The sequence below is a fragment of the Macaca mulatta genome, chromosome 2 (assembly GCF_049350105.2).
Source record: "Macaca mulatta isolate MMU2019108-1 chromosome 2, T2T-MMU8v2.0, whole genome shotgun sequence".
Classification (NCBI taxonomy): Eukaryota; Metazoa; Chordata; class Mammalia; order Primates; family Cercopithecidae; genus Macaca; species Macaca mulatta.
In genome coordinates this window covers 116,694,858-116,716,277 of record NC_133407.1, presented here as the reverse complement: position 1 = coordinate 116,716,277, position 21,420 = coordinate 116,694,858, and the positions used below count along the sequence as shown (strand labels likewise).

Below are 21,420 nucleotides of genomic sequence, written 5' to 3'. Positions count from 1 at the left end.
CAGCCTAATTCAGAGGGGCTGTGGCTGTGATTTTGTAAGCAAAGGTCAATGGTAAGAGTCCTCTTAACAGGCCAATGAGAAGTTTGTTCCCCTTTTGGCAGATGAGGCCAGGAAAGTTAGTGCTTCTTGGTTGGTGGCTGAAAGCCTCAGAGAAGGAACTTTGACTTCTTTAACAGTATCTCTTAGTACTCGCCACACTATTTCGTTTATACGGGGAAGAGAGGGGCAGACAGCGCACAAGCGACAGACAGCGCAGGACCTACTGCAATGGGAAGCGCCAGGCGCCATAACAGACCAACCGAGCCGGGCCCACTTAAAGGGCCAGAACCTCTCGTGCCCCGCCCCCCTGTCTCAAGGCCATCAATCAGAGAGCGAGGCGCTCCGTGACGCCATCTTATCGCGACTAAGCGGAGTGGCGGCGGCATTTCCTGGTGTCTGAGCCTGGCGCCCAGGCTATGGGCAGCCAGGAGGTGCTGGGCCAGGCGGCCCGGCTGGCCTCCTCCGGTCTCATCCTGCAGGTACTCTCTGCCCGTCAGGTTTCAGCTTGTACTGCAGCCGAGATTTGCGGGATGGCAGCCCTCGGGCCCTTGAGAGCCTGCCCCAGGGCCGACCCAGTTCCGAGGTGGACCCCGCAATGGAGGGGGTGGGGGTCGACCGGAGACGGTGGCGTTGGTGAGGGGGGGCCTGGCCTGGAGATGGGAGCCTGCCTTCAGAGTCTAGGCCGGGTGACTGCAGACAAGCCGCTTTCCTTCAGAGCATTCTATTTCCCATATGGCAGGAGGAGTGAATTAGATCAGGTGGTCGGGGTGAGGGACAGGTATTTCGTGCTCGAGAATCTGGTATTTTTCAGGCAAGGGGTTCATTTCCTTCATCAAACACGGCCCTCAAACTTTGAGTCCCACTGAGTTCCGAGAGACCATATGGCATAGCTAAGAACAGGAATCTGGAGTTAGGCTTGGATTGCTATGTGACCCAGGACAAGTGACTTCACCTGCAGAGCCTGAGTTCCTCACTAGTAAAATGGGGGTAATAATATGTAGTACCTAGCTCATAAGCAAGAATTGATTGGGATCATTCAAATAAACGTACTTAACACAGTACCCGGCTCTTAGTATGCATTTAATACATGTTGGCTGCATCTTCTGTTTATGTGATCTTGGACAAGTCACTTCACCTCTTGGCCCTAATTTTTGTCATCTGTCAGATATGATACATGCCAGTTAGTCCAAATGGTATCTGAAGATTCTTTCAACCCCAGGAGCTGAACCTTTTAAGTCAAGCGGCTCAATATCTCTCTGTCTCACTCTTGAGCCAATCAACCCTACTTCACACAAGTCTTGAATCTACCCTACCCCTTATCTTAGGCAGATGGAGGGCAGAAGAAAGAACCAAGCAGAATGGGGCTTGAGTTTGGGCCTTGTCACTTGCTAGATGCACTCCTTCGGGATAAATCCCGTGACTTCCGTGAGTATCAGTTTCTTCATCTTAAATGAGAACCATAGTGCAACCTCACAGGGTCATTAGGAAGATTAGATGAAATCATGCCTCTTAAGTGCCTGGCACACTACAAGTACTTAATAAATGTAGCTATTTTTATTAGGGTAATAAGGATTTTTAAAATAGTCAATGTAGGAATGAAATGAGATAACCTATGGAAAGCATGTTGAAGAGTGCCTTGCACATGATATGTGCTTAGTAAATGTTAGCCATTCTAAGTTTACTTAGGGTTGTTTGTTTTTTTTTCCTGTTTCACTACACAAATAACTGAGTTTAGTGCTTTATCCACAGTACTGATTTTTTTTTTTCAGCCTTTGATAATATCTTAGTACCCAGATAGGCTTCATAAAACGAAAACAAGTTGTAGCGGAAAACACACTGGACTACGAGTCAGGTGGCTTACCTGTAAGGTCAAGCTGGGTCATTTGCTTGCCATGTGACATTGAGGAAATCACTTAACCCCCAGTCTTGCTTCCTGTGCATTTACCTGGTTGTTTTTAAATGTCAAATAATTTAACAGATGTGAGAGAGCCTTTTTTAAAACTGTAAAGTTGGTTGGACGTGATGGCTCATGCCTGTCATCCCAGCACTTGGGAGGCCAAGGCAGGAGGATTGCTTGAGCTCAGGAGTTAAAGACCAGCCTGGGCAACATGGTGAAACTTTGTCTTTATAAAAAATACAAGAATTAGATGGGCGTGATGGCGTGCACCTGTAGTCCCAGCTACGCAGGAGGCTGAGGTGGGAGGATCTCGAGCCTGGGAGGTTGAGGCTGCAGTGAGCTGTGATTATGGCATTGCACTCCAGCCTGGGCAACAGAGTGAGACCTTATGTTAAAACAAAAGCTGTAAAGTCCTTTGCAGAAGTAAATGAAGGCTGTGTTGCTAATAAGGGGTACAGTGTGTGGCAAATACTGGGTGGCATAAGCAACCTCAGCTTCATTAGCTGCAACCTTTATTCAAACCAATTAGGAGATATGGGCTCGGCCTCCCAAAGTGTGGTGGCTCATGCCTGTAATCCCAGCACTTTGGGAGGCCGAGGCGGGTGGATCGTGAGGTCAGGAGATCAAGACCCTCCTGGTTAACCCGGTGAAACCCTGTCTCTACTAAAAATACAAAAAAATTAGCTGGGCGTGGTGGCGGGCGCCTGTAGTCCCAGCTACTCGGGAGGCTGAGGCAGGAGAATGGCATGAACTTGGGAGGCAGAGCTTGCAGTGAGCTGAGGTTGTGCCACTGCACTCCAGCCTGGGCGACAGAGCGAGACTCCATCTCAAAAAAAAAAAAAAAAAAAAGAGGAGATACGGATATGGCCTGAAACATTAAGTTTCTTTTTTTTTTTTTTTTTTTTTTTTTTGAGACGGAGTCTTGCTGTGTAGCCCAGGCTGGAGTGCAGTGGCGGGATCTCGGCTCACTGCAAGCTCTGCCTCCCGGGTTCACGCCATTCTCCTGCCTCAGCCTCCCGAGTAGCTGGGACTACAGGCGCCCGCCACCTCGCCCGGCTAGTTTTTTTGTATTTTTTTAGTAGAGATGGGGTTTCACCGTGTTAGCCAGGATGGTCTCGATCTCCTGACCTCGTGATCCACCCATCTCGGCCTCCCAAAGTGCTGGGATTACAGGCTTGAGCCACCGCGCCCGGCCAACATTAAGTTTCTTAGACAGTGATAGCTTTGAGGTTAACATAAGTGTGTACACATGTTTTTTTTGTTTTTTGTTTTTGGGATGGAGTCTTGCTCAGAATTTTTTGTTTTAATAACCATATTTTTATATGGTTTCTTGAGTGTTTTCATTCTTGTATGCTTTCTCGAATTACACTGTAGACACTTTAGGTAGCTTTGCGGTTACATCTTATTCTACAAGAATTTGAGAGCTTGTTCTATCTTAATTCTGAGCCACCCATGCTGAAAGTATTAATGCCTTTCATTTGTATGCACTTAAAAAATGCTTTCACTCTATCCTGGCTAACATGGTGAAACCCCGTCTCTACTAAAAATACAAAAAACTAGCCGGGCGTGGTGGCGGGCGCCTGTAGTCTCAGCTACTTGGGAGGCTGAGGCGGGAGAATGGCGTGAACCCGGGAGGCGGAGCTTGCAGTGAGCCGAGATCACGCCACTGCACTTCAGCCTGGGAGACACAGCGAGACTCCGTCTCAAAAAAAAAAAAAAAAAAAAAAAAAAATGCTTTCACTTCTACAGTCTCATTTCTTTTAAAAATATTTCTTGTAAAGATGAGGTCTCACTGTGTTGTCCAGGCTGGTCTCAAATTCCTGGCTTCAAGTGGTTCTCCTACCTTTCAGCCTCCCAAAGTGTTGGGAATTTTTTTTTTTTTTTTTTTTTTTTTTTTTTTTTGAGACAGCGTCTCACTCTTTCGCCCAGGCTAGAGTGCAGTGGTGTAGTATCTTGGCTCACTGCAAGCTCCACCTCCAGGGTTCACGCCATTCTCCTGCCTCAGCCTCCCGAGTAGCTGGGACTACAGGCGCCCACCACCATGCCTGGCTAAATTTTTGTATTTTTAGTAGAGACAGGGTTTCACTGTGTTAGGCAGGATGGTCTCGATCTCCTGACCTCATGATCCACCCGCCTCGGCCTCCCAAAGTGCTGGGATTACAGGTGTGAGCCACGGCGCCCAACCAAGTGTTGGGATTACAAGCATGAGCCACCGTACTCAGCCCTGCAATCTCTTTTGATCCTTTTAATCAACCCTACGTGATAGGTAACCTCATTTGACAGAGGACATTGAGGCTTATAACAATTAGAAGATAACAGATAGAAGAGCTAAATGGTGAATTGTATTTTTAGTAGAGACAGGGTTTCACCATGTTAGTCAGGCTGGTCTTGAACTCCTGACCTCAGTTGATCCACTTGCCTCGGCCTCCCAAAGTGCTGGGATTACAGGCATGAGCCACCGTGCCTGGCCATATCTGCATGTTTCTAAGGAGCAGCTACAGAGCTGTCATCGGACTCAAAAGACCACCTTTGACTCCATAAAGGTTGAGATGGTCATTTCTTGGCTTTGGAGACCTTGTTGCTCTGTGACACTTTAGTTACAGTGTTAGGTGCTCTCCCTTTTTGGTCATACCTTTATGACCACAGTAGTCCTTTGATATGCTTAGATCAAATCTTCCAAATTGCAGCTCTTCACAGATAACTCTGAGGGTGCTTAACACAGAAGTGATTTTTTCATTTGCTGCTGGGATGCAGGAGGGAGTCATTTAGTGAATGAGGTTTGCACTCTTCCCAGCATCCCCATTTAGCAACCCTGTTTAATGACAGTCATCCTCTCTGTGTCTCATGGGAGAAGTTCTTTGCTTAGGTGGTTTTCTTGAATTGACAGATTGGGAAGTCTCAGGATATGTCCCTTTCAAGCAGCAATAACTGGACTCTGTCTCCCTTCCCCCCATGTTACACTACGTTGTCTTATTTTTGCAGCGTCATTTAAAAGGTATTTCAACTCCTCTCTGGAAAGAGACAAGTATTCAATAAAGATATACATTTTTGTGTTCTAATTGAGAAAACTGAAGTTCAGAACGATTAAATGTCATTATTGAAATTCCTAGATATTATAAGGCAGAGAAGAAAAGAGAAATTAGACCCCATGATTTCTGGTGAGTCTGCTATACCCTTAAGGCTCCCACTTGCTAAGTGTGTGCTATTTCTAAACAGCCTGGAGTGGGGGAGTGTGGCTAGGGCCCAGCAAGGTGAACCACTAACTAGAATTCTCTTTCTGCTTCCTCAAGAGCTTGACTTTGAACCTGTAGAAACTCAGTGAGTCTAATGGGGCCTCTTTCTTGTTATTAATAAATTAGGGAGCCTTCCAAGTGCCTTCCAGGGTTCTCTGACCACTGCACAGGAGTGCTGAGAGATCCCAAGGAGTGAAATTTCAGGAGAAATGCAGACAGGTCGGGCGTCTTAGAGCAGAGTCTCCGTGACAAAGCTGGTGTATGTCATTACCTCACGTTGGGAAGAACAGGCACATTGTTCTCATTTCAGCAAAGTAAACACTCCTAACGTCATTTATTCTTACGTATTTTTCCTCTTTTTCTATAGGTGTTGTTTCGGTTGATCACCTTTGTCTTGAATGCATTTGTTCTTCGCTTCCTGTCAAAGGAAATTGTTGGCGTGGTAAATGTAAGGTAGGAGGAGATGCACCCTGGCACTGTCAGAGTTCACCTTCCTAGCCAGGCTTTCTTCACACTCTGTACCTGTGTGTCATCCTTGGATTCTAGAAGCATGGACCTTTACCAGAAGCAGAGTGTTTTAGCAGTGGGCTGAGGAGAAGCATGCAGGAGTGGAGGGACATGCAGGCAATGTTGCTTTTAATGGACTCATGGAGTGTTTTCCATTAGCAGCCTCCAAATGCACATTTCTCTGCCAGCTGTTCTGGTTTTCCTGCTCTTGGAAGTCAGGAAGGAGAAGAGTGGGAGTAATTCATTAAAAACTCCCTCTCAGGTATAATCCTATGTTCTTGTCCTGCTGACAGCAAAGGAAGCAGAAATTGTGCACTTCGTGAGGATGCACTTCATAATTGCAGGGCTGGAGCAGCCACCTTCCTTCCCTCCTCAGTGATTTTATAATTGGGATACAGCAACTGGGATGTACAGCTTGAGTCCTTGTCATTAGTTTCTTGGAGGCTCTTGGAAAGATGACTTCTTTGTCTTTTAGACTCAGCTTGTTTCTTCTACTCACCTCCTTTCTATTCAAGGACACCCACACATATTTTGTCTTCACAAATGACACAAAATACATGACATGATGTGAGTGCTCGGAATAGCTCAGCTTCTCAGGTGTGTCTTCATGTCCTGATAAATGAGGCAGTATGTTCCAGACAGCATTTCATGTCTAATACTTAACAAACATATCCTCTTGGCTCTGGTCTCAGAGCTTAGTGGCAGGACTGAAGCTTTGAGGAAAGGAATAATCTGTGGAGTTTTGCACTACGTAGTGCTGAAGAAGGGCCCAGGAGTCTGCATTTTTACAAGCTCCTTAGGTGATTTTGAAACAGGGACCATTCTTTGAGAAATACTGTTTTCTTTTTTTCTTCTCCTTCTCCTTCTCTTCCTTCTCCTCCTCCTCCTCCTCCTCTTGCTCTTCCTGCTTCTCCTTCTCCTTCTGCTTCTCCTTCTTCTGCTTCTGCTTCTCCTTCTTCTGCTTCTGCTTCTTCCTTCTTCTTCTGCTTCTTCTGCTGCTGCTGCTGCTTCTGCTGCTGCTTCTGCTACTTCTGCTTCTTCTTCTTCCGCTGCTTCTTCTGCTGCTGCTTCTTCCGCTGCTGCTTCTGCTGCTGCTTCTTCCGCTGCTGCTTCTTCCACTGCTGCTGCTGCTTCTTTCTTCTTCTTCTTCTTCTGCTTCCTCTTCTTCATCTTCTTCTTCCGCTTCCTCTTCCTCCTTCCTCTTCCTCTTCTTCCTTCTTCTTCTGCTTCTTCTTCCTTCTTCCTCTTCTGCTTCCTCTTCTTCCTTCTTCCTCTTCCTCTTCCCCCTTCCTCTTCCTCCTTCCTCTTCCACTTCCTCTTCCTCCTCTTCCTCCTCTTCTCCTTCTTCTCCTTCTCCTCCTCCTTCTCCTTCTTCTCCTTCCTCTTATTCTTCCTCTTCCTCTTCTTCGTCTTCATCTTCGTCTTCTTCTTGTTCTTGTTCTTCTTCTTCCTTTTGCCCTGTCGCCCAGGCTGGAGTGCAGTGGCACCATCATGGCTCACTGCAGCCTTGACCTCTTGGGCTCAAGCGATGCTCCCATGTCAGCCTCCTGAGCAGCTGAGACTACAGGTGTGCACCACCACACCTGGCTAAATTTTTTTTTATTTTTTGTAGAGATGAGGTCTTACTGTGTTGCCCAGGCTGGTCTCGAACTCCTGGGCTCAAGCAATCCTCCCATCTTAGTCTCCCAAAGTGCTGGGATTATAGGCATGAGCCTGAGAAATATAGGCACTTGGCCCTAAGAAATACTTTTTTAAAAGCAGAAAGAAAGGGGGCTTTCTGAGGCAGGCGTCCTGAGATTGGCAGGTCCCTACTTTGACAGCCCTTGTCTGGCCTGCCCTGCCCCGCTGCTTAAGGTTCGGTTCCATCTCCTTATTTGCAATGCTCCACAGAGGCACTGGGTAGCAGGATAATCCTTGGACAACCCCAGAGACCTTCACCCTGGGCCATCCCCACTCTGGCTTCACCCAGGCTGCTGCCTATTGAGGAGGAAAATCTCAGCTACTCCTCACTAAGGTGCAGGAAGGCTCACCTAGGTGCTGCCCATCTGGGAGGTGCCCAGGCAAGCCTTGCTGATCTGGGTTGCAGCAGCCTCTGTAATGGTTGCCAGCCTTATTGTCTGTCTTGAGATTCTTTTGGCCAGAGCCTCCACTCGGTAGAGGCTCAGCTTTTCTCACAGGGGCTATTGGTCACTCGTGTCCGCGTGACCAAGAAGGGTGGGGTTATAATCTTATTATCTTCTCGTCCTTGTGATCATGGCCACACCTCTTCCTGTAGCTATGAAGGCTACAGGCTTTTGAGACCACTGCAGCAGTTTCTATCCTTCATGTAACTGTAGGCACACACTCTCAGGTATCTTTCGTTTGGTTCCTAACTCAGTAGTTCTCATGGATCAGACCAGTAGGGGGTCCTGTAAGAGCCCACTGCCCTCCATGTCACCATCAGTGGTTTATGACCAAGACTTTATCTCCTCCCTGTTGCTGGAAATATCCCAGAAGTTCTCTCTGTGAAAAAACTCGAGACCTTATTGATTTCTGCCTTTCATTTACAGACTAACGCTGCTTTACTCAACCACCCTCTTCCTGGCCAGAGAGGCCTTCCGCAGAGCATGTCTCAGTGGGGTCACCCAGCGAGATTGGAGCCAGACCCTCAACCTGCTGTGGCTAACGTGAGTTGTGCTTTGGCAGGAGACACATTTCAGGAAGGCAGGTGTAGTGAGCATTGGAAGTGAAACAGTAACACGTGCCTAAAGCTGAATTGCCTCCAGATTCAGCTTCGCCATGGGTTTCTGGGAGCAGGCATACGACAAGAAGGGGAGAGTGTTTGTGTCAAAGGAACTTCTTGGCTCATTTTCTCTCTGGATGTCCAGGAGCCAGGAAGAGGTTCTAGGTTGGGGTTTCTGGGCCAGGTTTCTAGCCCTGGTTTTATCCTCTTTGGAGGTGGTTTCTTGCTGTTTCTGATCACCACTGTGGGCTCCACTTGGCCTGTGCCATCTTTTTTATTCCTAATCTTTTTGCTCTATAATATCTTTTGAGCTTTTAACAGCCACTTAGATTTAGTATTTCTTGAAAGCCTCTTATGGGTTCATTACATTTTTCTTCAATTTTGTTATATGACTTCAGTTCTGAGTCTTTTAGGATATTCTTGAAGATCAAGTACATTAGCTTGAAATTGCAATGGCTTTTCTCCAGCTATGTCCCTGCAGGGAGGGCTGGGGGTTGAGGTTGTTTCCCAATGCTGCCCTTGCATAACTCCTTTTTGCCTCACAGAAATGACTGTCGTGAGGGCTGGTAGGTGTTCATTTTATTAGAGGAACAACTGTTAACCACCCAGGCATATTTAAATGCCCCGTGGCACACATGTGAAACATATGAAAGGATACTGAGCACTGCTCTGTTTGTTATTTGGGATGCAAGGAACAGCTGTATACAGTCTGTCAGTCATTCTCAACAACAGGCATTTTCTTTCTGGGAATTTTGCTTATGGGTCAGTATGTGTAACCCAGTGGATAGAAGAGTAGGCTTTGGAGTTATAGCAGGATTGAGTCTTGCTTCTGCTCTTGATGCTGTTCATGACCTTGGCCAAATTGCCGTGCCTATCAGCCTCAGTTTCCTCTTTTTTTTTTTTTTTTTTTTTTTTTTTTTGAGACGGAGTCTGGCTCTGTCACCCAGGCTGGAGTGCAGTGGCGCGATCTCGGCTCACTGCAAGCTCCGCCTCCCGGGTTTACGCCATTCTCCTGCCTCAGCCTCCCGAGTAGCTGGGACTACAGGCGCCCGCCACCTCGCCCGGCTAGTTTTTTGTATTTTTTAGTAGAGACGGGGTTTCACCGTGTTAGCCAGGATGGTCTCGATCTCCTGACCTCGTGATCCGCCCGTCTTGGCCTCCCAAAGTGCTGGGATTACAGGCTTGGGCCACCGCGCCCGGCCTCATTTTTTTTTAATGGAGATACTGACAGAGGATCATTGTGAGGTGTCAGTGAGATAAGGGGCGTTAATCATAGTGCCTGGCATGTAGTTAGTATCTTAATAAATAAATGGGAGCGATTTGTATTATAACTTTTTTTTTTCTGTTCAGTGTTACTATTTTAATAGATATTTCTATTTATTTTAAAATTTAGTGAATTATTTTTTTCTCCTCTTCCAGAGTCCCCCTGGGTGTGTTTTGGTCCTTATTCCTGGGCTGGGTCTGGTTGCAGCTGCTTGAAGTGCCTGATCCTCATGTTGTCCCTCACTATGCAACTGGAGTGGTGCTGTTTGGTCTCTCGGCAGTGGTGGAGCTTCTAGGAGAGCCCTTTTGGGTCTTGGCACAAGCACATATGTTTGTGAAGCTCAAGGTGAGTGCGCCTTCTGCTGTGAATGGCTACTCAGGAGGCTGAGGCAGGAGAATGGCGTGAACCCGGGAGTCGGAGCTTGCAGTGAGCTGAGATCCGGCCACTGCACTCCAGCCTGGGCGGCAGAGCGAGACTCCGTCTCAAAAAAAAAAAAAAAAAAAAAAAATGCTTTTATAGGAGAGAATGATTTTTCCAGACTTGCACCTAAAAATGTATTTAGAAAAAGGTTAACATGGTCAGTTAAGTTAACATGGTCAGTTAAGTTCTTCCACTTGAAATTTGTCAGATAGGCTAGGCTAAAGTTCACCTCTGTTTGACCATAAATAAAAAATAGGTTTGCTAATAATTTATTAGTTCAAGTCAGAATGTAGAAGAACCGTAAAGGTTTTTCAGGTTTTTCTAGTGACTGTATTTAGTTGTATATTAATATTAACTTTTCTCTCTTCATCTTTTATAATAGATTACAAAAGAATATATATATAATGTAAATCTTAAGGTGTAATATACTGGAAGATCCATGAACCCACCACCCTACCCAAGAAGTAAAACGTTACTGAGACTTATGTCCAGCTGTGTGCCCTGTCCCCATAGCCAGAGTAGCCACTGCCTGAGATTTTCTGTCTATCATTCCGTTATGTCTTGACTTTTTGATAATGTTTGTAAACTGCACCTTAACCACATGTTTGCAGGTGATTGCTGAGAGCCTGTCGGTAATTCTTAAGAGCATTCTGACAGCTTTTCTCGTGCTGTGGTTGCCTCACTGGGGATTGTACATTTTCTCTTTGGCCCAGGTAAGAATCATGGCTTTTAACTTTTTATATGATCTTTGTTTCTCCAACTGGTTTTTCTTCTTGTTCCCACCGCTGTGGGGTTTGCATTTGCAGTACCCATGCCTGTGCAGGAGGTGGAAGCACCAGAAGGGTGGCCTTGGCACTGCTACTCTGGCTGCCAGGTCCATTGTGTTCCATACACTGAGACCGTAGCTGTTTCTAGGGACCTGGTGAGGGCCACACACTGGACTTCATTGTCAAACATCAAAAACCGTTTTTAGACATTCAGTGGGCAAGCCTGTTTCAAACTGATCTTTGGTTGTCTGGTAGTTTTGTAAAGGAGAAAAAAAGCAGTGGGGGGTGGGGTGGGAATCAAATTGCATGTGTATTATTTTCCCTGGATTTCCATCAGGTTTTTGCAGAATAGGTGGAAACTCTGCCAAGCCTGTTTTAAACTTATATTGAAATCTCACATAATTCAGAGAGCATGAATCAAGTCAGAGTAGGTATATTTTCAGTTTTAGCAATTTAGGCTTCATTTCCATCTCATTATTTCCTAGTTCTAGTTCATATTTCTAGTTCTAATAAAAATATAACTAGAATACAAGTGCTATTTTTAAAAATGAAATTTAAGATCAGATAGTTACCAGAACATTTTACAGTGCTAAGCAGTTGTAGTTTTCATTAATGTTTAGGAAGATAAGATTCTTAGTAATGATTTATGTAGAGGGTACTTCTCACAGAGGACACTGGCATCAGGTGGGTGGCTCACAGCAGTGCTGCTGGAGTTTTAAGGGCTTGGAGCATGAAGGAAGAAGGCTGGTGGATGATGGGCTCCATCTCAGGTATGATTGGGAGTGGAGAGCAGAAGGGCCCACACCTACTAAACTGAGACTCTTCTTTTTCCTTGCCCTGTGCCTTTACTACAGGAGCAGCCTTGATATTGCCAGGCTGAAAGCAAATCTGGAGGTCCCAGTCTTTCTTGAACCAGTGTGCACTGCTGTTCTCAGGAGGGAAAGAGGGTTGAAGGGAGCTTGTAAAAAGGGGCTTTTTTGGACTTTCCTCCTCAATCTGCAGACAAAACCCATCTGACTGCTCCTGGCCAGAAGCCATTCTTTTGTCCTGGATGGGTGGAGGGAGGGTTGGGCCTTCTTATCACCCTACCCTTTCCTCCCCCGTCAGTAGTAGCTCTTGCCCTGGCGAAGAGGAGAGAGTCAGCAGCTCAATTGTGCTTTGTAATCATTAATGGCACAGGTTTCCGGGGTTTATGGAAAACCCACAGTCCTTGATGATGACAAGTCCTTGGATATTAGCACAGTTAGGATACATGGATCTTAGCAGTGTGCTGACTAGGTGGAAGAGCCATTCCTTTGGCCAAATACACACCTTTTGAGAATGTATCAGACATTGCTGTGGTAATTGAGCTAGTGTACATCTGTTACGGAAATTACATTGTGCCTGCTGAGAAGAGTTATGTTCTCCCAGTTAAGTGAAGTGTTGGGAACACTTTGCAGGTAGATGCTGAAGTGAAGTTGGGTCTAAGTGAATAGTGCCATTTCCCAGAGGGTAAGGCATTGCTGAATAGAAAGTGCAGTTAATCAAGAGAGTTCTATTACTTGATTGGCCTTTGAGATCAAATTTATAGGCATATCTTAATTATGCCTTTATTAAAACAGTTTATTTGTTTTCTCAGCTTTTCTATACCACAGTTCTGGTGCTCTGCTATGTTATTTATTTCACAAAATTACTGGGTTCCCCAGAATCAACCAAGCTTCAGACTCTTCCTGTCTCCAGAATAACAGATCTGTTACCCAATATTACAAGAAGTGGAGTAAGTAATACATTTTATCTCTTATTTTAATGATAGGTGCTGCTTATCCTTGAGAGAAAGAAACTGCAGCTGGTTTATTGTTATAATCATAAATGAATTTTATAGCTCATATTTATGGAGTGCCTGCTCTGTGCCAGGCCAGGGTTTCTAAATCTTTGCACTATGGACATTTTGGGTTGCTCAGTTCTTTGTTGTAGGGGCTGTCCTGTGTGTTGTAGGATGTTTAGCAGCATCTCTGACCTCAAGCAACTAGATGCCAGTAGCTCCTCAGTGGAGCACCCCAAAATGTCTCCAGACGTTGCCAAATGTCCCCTAGGGGACAAAATTACCCCCAGTTGACAACCACTGTGCTAGACCCTATGCTGAATGCTTTACCTGCCTTATTTAATGCTTACAACAACTCTGAAAGGCTGACACTCTGTTTCTATTTTAGGGTTGAGAAACTAAGGCTTAGAGAATAAATACCTGTCCTAGGTGAGGGTCAGAGTGAGGACAGGAGCCTGGAGGGCCTCACATGCCAGCAGAGCACAGGTTCCACCATTGTGCTCCACTGTCTTTATTCTGCTGTGGTTTTGGTTTTCTTCCTCAGTTGACTTCTAGCACAGATAGCTGAGAGTTCTGAGAAAGTAGGGATGAACCCAAAATGGTCTTTTTTTTTTTTTTTCTCCTTGAGACAGTGTCTCATTCTGTTGCCCAGAGTGGCATAATCATAGCTCACTACAGCCTTGACCTGCTGGGCTCAAGTGATCCTCCTGCCTCAGTCTCCCAAGTAGCTGGGACTACAGATATGTGCCACTATGCCCAGCTAATTAAAAAATTCTTTTTTGTAGAGATAGGGTCTCACTATGTTGTCCAGGCTAGTGTTGAACTCCTGAGTTCAACCAGTCCTCCCACGTCGGCCTCCCAAAGTGCTGGGATTATGAGCCACCATGCCCAGCCCCACATGGTCTCTTTCTAAGTGTCAGGCTAGTCTTTCAGGTGATCCACTTTCCTATCTAGACCACTGTGGATTTTACAGCTGACATGTGGAGTGAAGCATAATCTTTTCTACTGAATTCCTTCACACTCGGGTCATTGGACTTTCATTTTCTGGCTCTTTTGGGGTCAGTGCTCCTGCCCATGCCATTGGAGCTGCACACATGATGATGTTGCCATGTTGTCTCTGCTAAGACACTTCATGAGCTCCTCCATTCTGGGCGCTTCCCCCCTTTCCATGCTTGTTTGCTTGCCAGATGTAGTGCACTCGGTTGTGGTAAGGCTGCATATGCTGGATTTCTCCTTATTCCTCTTGTGATACTTGAAAAAGTAGTAAAATATGTGAGACTTAAGTCTCAGAATTTACAGAATCCTGTTATACAACTTTTCAAGAGAAACTAGATCTTACGGGCCAGGCGCAGTGGCTCATGCCTGTAATCCCAGCACTTTGGGAGGCTGAGGTGGGCAGATCACCTGAGGTCAGGAGTTCGAGACCAGCCTGGCCAACATGGTGAAACCCCATCTCTACTAAAAAATACAAAAATTAGCTGGGCATGGTGGTGCGTGCCTGTAATCCCAGTTACTGGGGCGGGATGGGGGCTGAGGCAGGAGGATCACTTGATGGTTGTGTGTCTGGAATTGGTGGGTTCTTGGTCTCGCTGACTTCAAGAATGAAGCTGCGGACCCTCGCGGTGAGTGTTACAGTTCATAAAGGCAGCGCATCTGGAGTTGTTCATTCCTTCTGGCGGGTTCATGGTCTCGCTGGCCTCAGGAGTGAAGCTGCAGACCTTCACGGTGAGTGTTACAGCTCATAAAGGTGGTGTGGACCCAAAGAGTGAGCAGCAGTAAGATTTATTGCGAAGAGTAAAAGAACAAAGCTTCCACAGTGTGGCAGGGGACCTGAGTGGCTTCCCACTACTGGCTCCCGCAGCCTGCTTTTATTCCCTTATCTGACCCCCACCCACATCCTGCTGATTGGTCCATTTTACAGAGAATTGATTGGTCTGTTTTGACAGGGTGCTGATTGGCACATTTACAATCCTTTAGCTAGACAGAGTGCTAGACAGAAAACTTCTCCAAGTCCCCACTAGATTAGCTAGACACAGAGTGCTCATTGGTGTGTTTACAAACCTTGAGCTCGACACAGAGTGCTGATTGATGCATTTACAAACCTTGAGCTAGACAGAGTGCTGATTGGTGCATTTACAATCCTTTAGCTAGACAGGGAGTGCTGATTGTTGCATTTACAATCCTCTAGCTAGCCGTAAAAGTTCTCCAAGTCCCCACCAGATTAGCTAGATACAGAGTGCCGATTGGTGCATCCACAAACCTTGAGCTAGACAGAGAGTGCTGATTGGTGTGTTTACAAACCTTGAGCTAGACACAGAACACTGATTGGTGCACCTACAATCCTTCAGCTGAACATAAAAGTTCTCCAAGTCCCCACCTGACTCAGGAGCCCAGCTGGCTTCGCCTAGTGGATGCAGCACCAGGCCCCACACTCCTCAGCCCTTGGGCAGTCGATGGGACTGGGCGCCCTGGAGCAGGGGGCAGGTGCCCGTTGGGGAGCCTCGGGTCATTCGGGAGCCCATGGCGGGGTGGGGGTGGGGCTCAGGCATGGCTGGCTGCAGGTCCTGAGCCCTGCCCCGGAGGCAGCTGAGGCCTGGGGAGAATTCAGGCGCCGTGCAGGTGGGCCAGCAGTGCTGGGGGACCTGGCGCACCCTCCGCAGCTGCTGGCTCAGGTGATAAGCCCCTCACTGCCTGGGGCTGGTGGCACCAGCCAACTGCTCTGAGTGCGGCCCCGCCAAGACCACTCCCACCCGGAACTGGCACTGGCCCACAAGTCCTGCCTGCACAAGTCCTGCCTCTCCCTCCACACCTCCCCACAAGCAGAGGGAGCCAGCTCCGGCCTTGGCCAGCCCAGAGAGGGGCTCCCATAGTGCAGTGGCAGGCTGAAGGGCTCCTCAGGCACGGCCAGAGCAGACACCGAGGCTGAGGAGGTGCCGAGAGCGAGGGCTGCTAGCACGTTGTCACCTCTCAGTTGCAGTGAGCTGAGATCACACCACTGCGCTCCAGCCTGGGCAACAGAGCAAGACTCCATCTCAAAAAAAAAAAAAAGAAAGAAAAACTAGATCTTATGTATCAAAGCCAGATGTGTTCTCATTTGTGAGATAAGAGTTCTCCATTCTGCTCAGCTAGATTTCACCTGTAACCTAAACCAACAGGACACTTTTGGATACCTCTGTGCCTCAATTACAGGCTTAGATGGTTAGGACTCAGGATCGCTTCTCTTGCCTAGAGCTTCTGCCACCTAGGTCTGAGAGTGCAGAAGAGTTCTTCTTCCCCTGACTGCCCCCTGGTGCCCACCTGTACCAAGCCTGGCAGATTTTCTTACTGGGCCTGTCCTTGTGCCCCAGCAGGATTTTGGGAAGGAACATTTGAACCATTAGTATAAGCAAAGAGAGAAGGTAAAGAAAAGAGTCTGCCAAGTGTTTATTAAACTCTGTGGTGGCCAGCCTGAGCAACATGGCAAGACTGTCTCTACAAAAAAAAAAAAAAAAAAAAGTTTTTTAATTAGCCAGGTGTAGTGTTGTGCACCTGTAGTCCCAGCTACTCAGGAGGCTGAGGTGGGAGGGTCACTTGAGCCTAGGTCAAGGCTGCAGTGAGCCATGATTGTGCCACTGCACTCCAGCCTGGGCAACAAAGTGAGACCCTGTCTCAAATAAATAACTAAATAATTAAAATCTGTGATGGGCTCAGAACTCTAAGCTTAGTATCTTTATCTGTCAAATGGGGATAATAATAGTACCTCCTTCCTAAGGCTGTTGTGAGGGCCTGATGAGTTGGGGCATGTAAGGTCTTAACATTGTGGCCTGGCACAAGTGGGTATCCTTAAGCGACAGCTGATATCACCACCATCACACTGATGCCCTGAGAGCAGAGCTGGCTCCACAGGAACACCCTAGCCAGGCAGCTCTGATGGTATTGGTGTGGGAGCTCAGCTGTTTAATCTGGCAATATGCCCTGAAAGTACCCACGCCCAGACTGCAAGGACCCAAGCCCTGATCATGAGAAGGCTGTGTGTACCTGTGACACATAGTGATACTGTTTCCACTGACATACAATAAGAACATGGCGCCATGTTTGGTGCCATCAGGGATACAGACATGTAGGAGAGGTGATTCCTGGGCCTCAGGGAGGTTTCTGAGGGCTTGAGAGGCACCTGATACAGATCTGAAGCCTGTGGGACTCCCCCTAGACCTCAGGGTCTTCATTTTTAAAGTGAGATTGTTGGCCTGCATAACTGTGAGGCCCCTCTGAAGACTTCAGGAGTTCCATGAAGGTATTTGAACCTTGACAAAGAGCCATTTACAGTAACTACCATTGACTGCATGTTCTGTACCATGCACTACATTAAGCACTTTACATGGATTTTGTGTTTAATTTTCATAGTAACGTATAAGATAAATACTGTTAGCTCCATTTTATAGACAAGAAAACTGAGGTTCAGAGGAGTTAGGTGACTGAGCCAAAATCACATAGCTGGTTTTGAACCCATTTCTCTCCCCCTTTTGCTGGGGGCTAGCTTTAGGCTGTGGTTTACCCCTATGTTATGTAGCCTTCCAAAAGAAGTTGGCTTATTGCCCATAGTAGTTATTATTTACATCAAGATTAGGAAGTTCCAGGTGGAACAATTCATAATTCAGGTTTATTATTTTAAAAAGAAGGCCAGGCGTGGTGGCTCACACCTGTAATCCCAGCACTTTGGGAGACTGAGCGGGCGGATCACTTGAGGTCAGGAGTTTGAAACCAGCCTGGCCCACATGGTCAAACCCCGTCTCTACTAAAAATATAAAACAGTTAGCCAGGCGTGGTGGCATGCGCCTGTAATCCCAGCTACTTGGGAGGCTGAGGGAGGAAAACTGCTTGAACCCAGGAGGTGGAGGTTGCAGTGAGCTGAGATCACGCCACTGCACTCCAGGCTGGGCAACAGAGCAAGACTCTGTCTCAAAAAAAAAAAAAAAAAAAAGAAAGAAAGAAAGAAAAGAAAAGAAAAAAAGAAGCTGGGTGTGGTGGCTCAAGCCTGTAATCCCAGCACTTTGGGAGACTGAAGTGGGAGGATTGTTTGAGCCCAGGAGTTTGAGACCAGCCTGGGAAACATGGTAAGAACCCCTCTCTACAAAAAATGTAAAAATTAGCTGGGCATGGTGGCACATGCCTGTGATCCCAGCTATTCGGGGGGTTGAAGCAGGAGGATCACTTGAGCCCTGGAGGCTGAGGCTGCAGTAAGCTGTGTTCATGCTACTGCACTTTAGCCTGGGTGACAGAGTGAAACCCTGTCTCAAAAAAAAGAGAGAGAGAAAAGAAATGAGATGATTCTGAATGCATGCATGCAGTGTATTACTTTACCATGGGCAGCATGCCTGACTTGACTCCCCAGAGCAGCTTTCTGCACTGGGGACTTCCTTAATGGAAACTGGTCATATAATTATATTTATTATCAATTTGACCTAATTGTGAGATTTCCCTTCCCGTTCTTGTAGAACTCCATCTTCTTTAAAGATACTTATGTAACCTTATAATAATGGTACTTCAAATAATGGCTTCCGTTTATATTCATAGACATTTCTGAGGGATTTAAGATAAGAGATTTGCTAATATTTAAGTAAAGCTGAGGAATTTGACTCAGCAAGCATGTATTAAACTTTATTATGGTTAAGCACTGTACCAGATGCCCTGAGTGAGGCCCCTACCCTCAGAACTTGCATGGTGATGGAGAGATAGGATCTGTACTCAACTGTGCTACAGGACTGTGTGTATCTAGTGTTATCAAAATAGAAGCACAGAGGAAGTACTGCTGAATTTCATCTAGGAACTTCAAGGAAGGCTTCATGGAGGAAGCTTCTTTTTTGCTGGACTTTGACATGTGGGTGGGCAGAGGTTAAATGTATATGTGTGGTAGAGATGGGCATTCGTGACCACAGAAGGAAAATTTGCTCAGTGCTTGTTATCTGCCCATCACTCTGTTGGAATTGGGAATGTAGAGATGCCTGGGGTACTTAGGTTGGCTGGACTATGGGGGAAGGGAGAGAAAGGAAAAAGTGGCAGGAAGTTATGAAGGAGAGTAAACCTGGCTGCCAGGCTAGGGTCAGTTGGCAGTGGCCTCCGTGCTATGGAGCTTGGGTTTAATTCAGGGGCAGTGGAGCCCCTGAAAGGTTTTTGAACAGCACCATGATCAAACTGTCTGTATTGAGGAGCTTGCCGTCTCTTACAGTTATAGTGTCTTATTTTTCTTCATTCAATCCTCATAGTGGCGAGCCAGAACTTCTTATCCCATTTTGCAGATGAGAAAGCCAAGGCTTAGCAAAGTTAAGTATCTTGTTCACGGCGACATTTACACTAATAACTCAAGGAGCTGCAGGTCGAGCCCCAGTCTCCAAACTTGACTCCAAAGCCTGAAGCTGCAATGAGAAAGATAGGCTAGAGAAAGAGTAAGAAGCAAAAAAGCTCATTGGGAGCCTGTGGCAATTGTCTGGGTGAGGAGTAAGGACAGGGGAAGGATGGATGAAAGTGGGAAAATGGGTGAAGCTGGGGCAGCATCGATAGCCCCAGAGTGACTGGGATAGGTGGAGCAAGAGGGAGAGGAAGGAGTGCTGTGTAGGGTGGAGGAGGTGATGGAGGGCAGTGGACGGGATGGTAGCCTCACACTCCCTAGTGACTCTTGTCATTGTGGTAAGGATGTGGCTGATCAGATCATCCTGAGTCAGAAGAGTTTGGGAAGTGGACGAGTGACTCAGGTGAAAGTGTGATGAGCCTCTGAGTTCTGATTCCGGACCTTCCCTGAGTTACCGTCCGTCACCTTTGACCACCCCAGCCGCCGTTTCTCCATTATTACTCTGAGGCAGTGGAATGGCTTGTTGGTCAGGGTATTCCGGGGAAATTCCCGGCTATTTAGATCAGCTCATCAGTACCAACCCAGCTATTGTGAAATAGGCCTCTTTTGACTGCCCGAAGTGACACCTCCACTCTGAATAGAATGGTAAAAGTCCACCACATGCTTCCTCTCTCCCACCACTCAGCCCCTGCCTGGAGAAGCCACATCCCAGATTGGATTTCCTGCCTCTGTGTCCTTAATGAGCACTTTAGTAAGTGGTGTCGCCATTCTTCTGAACCACAAGCCCATTTAAACCAAAGGCATTAGGAAAATCAAGTATGAGCTCTCAGCTTAGGTACACCATCATGATTTCATTCTCCCAAAGAACTTTGTCTTTAAAGAGCTCAATCATCTTCCCAAATCCATTCACAACCTGCAGGCAAGCAGGCGTCACGAGAGCCTCATGACAAGCAGCAGCCTTTGTTTCCTTTTAAAAGAAGACAGGTCCTGCTTTGCTGACCCCTGGAAGGACCACCACAGTATGGCAAGGGGTGAGAAGCGGTGTGAGAGAGAGAAGGTGCTGAAGCTGGCTGTGGCCAGAATCCAAGTCTGAAGATGACATGGTCCCCAGTGCCCCCTAGTGGTGGGAAGTTGTCTGGTGCTCTTTGTTCTGGGGAAAAGGAAGATGGCCTGTTTTAAGCATCTTGTGGCCCAATTTCCTTCTCATCAGGGAAGATTTACTCCTGAGCTAAAGAGATATCCTGGCATCTGCTCTAGGGTCTGTGATTCCCTGAGGGCAGCACTATTTGGGAGGATTCACACTTGTGCTCCCTGTGTCTGGAAAAAAGGCTCAGAAACCAAGGGGTAAAGAGAATGGGGGCTAGAAGTGATCCTTGCTTTCAGAGGTGCTCTAGACTTGCCCTGTCCTAAATAGTAGCCACCAGCCACATGTGGCTATAGAGCATTCTGGAATGTAGCTAGTCTGAATTGAGATGAGTCATAAATGCAAAATACATGTGGATTTCAAAGTCTTAATATGAAAAAAAAATTTATTTGTTTTATTAATTTATTTTACTTTTTTTATTTTTTTGAGACAGAGTCTCGCTCTGTCACCCAGGCTGGAGTGCAATGGCATGATCTCAGTTGACTGCAAGCTCCACCTCCCGGGTTCATGCCATTATCCTGCCTCAGCCTCCTGAGGAACTGGGACTACAGGCGCCCGCCACCACACCCGGCTAATTTTTTGTATTTTTAGTATAGACGGGGTCTCACCGTGTTAGCCAGGATGGTCTCGATCTCCTGACCTCATGATCGACCTGCCTCAACCTCCCAAAGTGCTGGGATTACAGGTGTGAGCCACCGTGCCCAGCCGAAAAAAATATTTTTACATGGATTACTTGTTGAAATGATAATATTTTGCTTAAATAAATATATTAAAATTAATTTCACTTGTTTCTTTTTCCTGTGCACTGTGGCTGCTAGAAAATTTAACATTACATTTCTACTGGATAGCATTGCTCTTCACGGATGGGCTTTGTGCCCAGAACAGGGGCCCACATGACTAAGACAGGTTTCAGGCCTGCCTTGGGCCCACTTCCAGAGCTATGGCTAACCTTTTGGAGAGGTAGAGTGGGCTTGGCCTTTGTAATTCAGCCCTCCCCTCCCAAAAAGCCCTTTGAAATCCTACCATTCAGAAGTCATCACTTTGTATAATCACAACTTTTCAAAATGCAAGTACCCCAGGATTAAAAACCTAACATCAACCAGGCGTGGTGGCTCACACCTGGAATCCCAGTACTTTGGGAGCCAAGGTGGGAGGATTGCTTGAGGCCAGGAGTTTGAGACCAGCCTGGGCAATGCAGCAAGACCCTCACTCTACAAAAATTTTAAAAATGAACCAGGCATGGTGGCACACACCTGTAGTCCCAGCTATTCTGGAGGCTGAGGGGGGAAGATGGCTTGAGC

At 46.7% G+C, this 21,420-nt stretch overlaps 1 protein-coding gene and 1 long non-coding RNA gene across 4 annotated transcripts in view; both read left to right on the top strand.

The window, feature by feature from the left end:
• The first annotated feature begins 393 nt into the window (after positions 1-393).
• RFT1 (RFT1 glycolipid translocator homolog) overlaps positions 394-21,420 on the top strand; it is a 46,814-nt gene continuing 25,787 nt past the window's right edge. The window contains exons 1-6 of one of the 2 annotated variants that reach the window (XM_001083942.4): positions 394-518; positions 5,537-5,622; positions 8,226-8,342; positions 9,818-10,007; positions 10,694-10,795; positions 12,468-12,605. In XM_001083942.4, the coding sequence (XP_001083942.4) occupies positions 456-518; positions 5,537-5,622; positions 8,226-8,342; positions 9,818-10,007; positions 10,694-10,795; positions 12,468-12,605 (696 nt within the window). In that variant the 5' untranslated portion in view covers positions 394-455. The remainder of the gene's footprint in view (positions 519-5,536; positions 5,623-8,225; positions 8,343-9,817; positions 10,008-10,693; positions 10,796-12,467; positions 12,606-21,420) is intronic. The other variant, XM_028844236.2, reaches the window with a different exon arrangement.
• LOC144339242 (uncharacterized) lies at positions 13,253-15,708 on the top strand. 2 transcript variants are annotated; one of them, XR_013414067.1, is made up of 2 exons: positions 13,253-13,499; positions 14,025-15,708. It is a non-coding gene; the product is annotated as an uncharacterized LOC144339242 (long non-coding RNA). The 2 variants fall into 2 exon arrangements; XR_013414066.1 differs by having other exon boundaries at positions 13,303-13,513.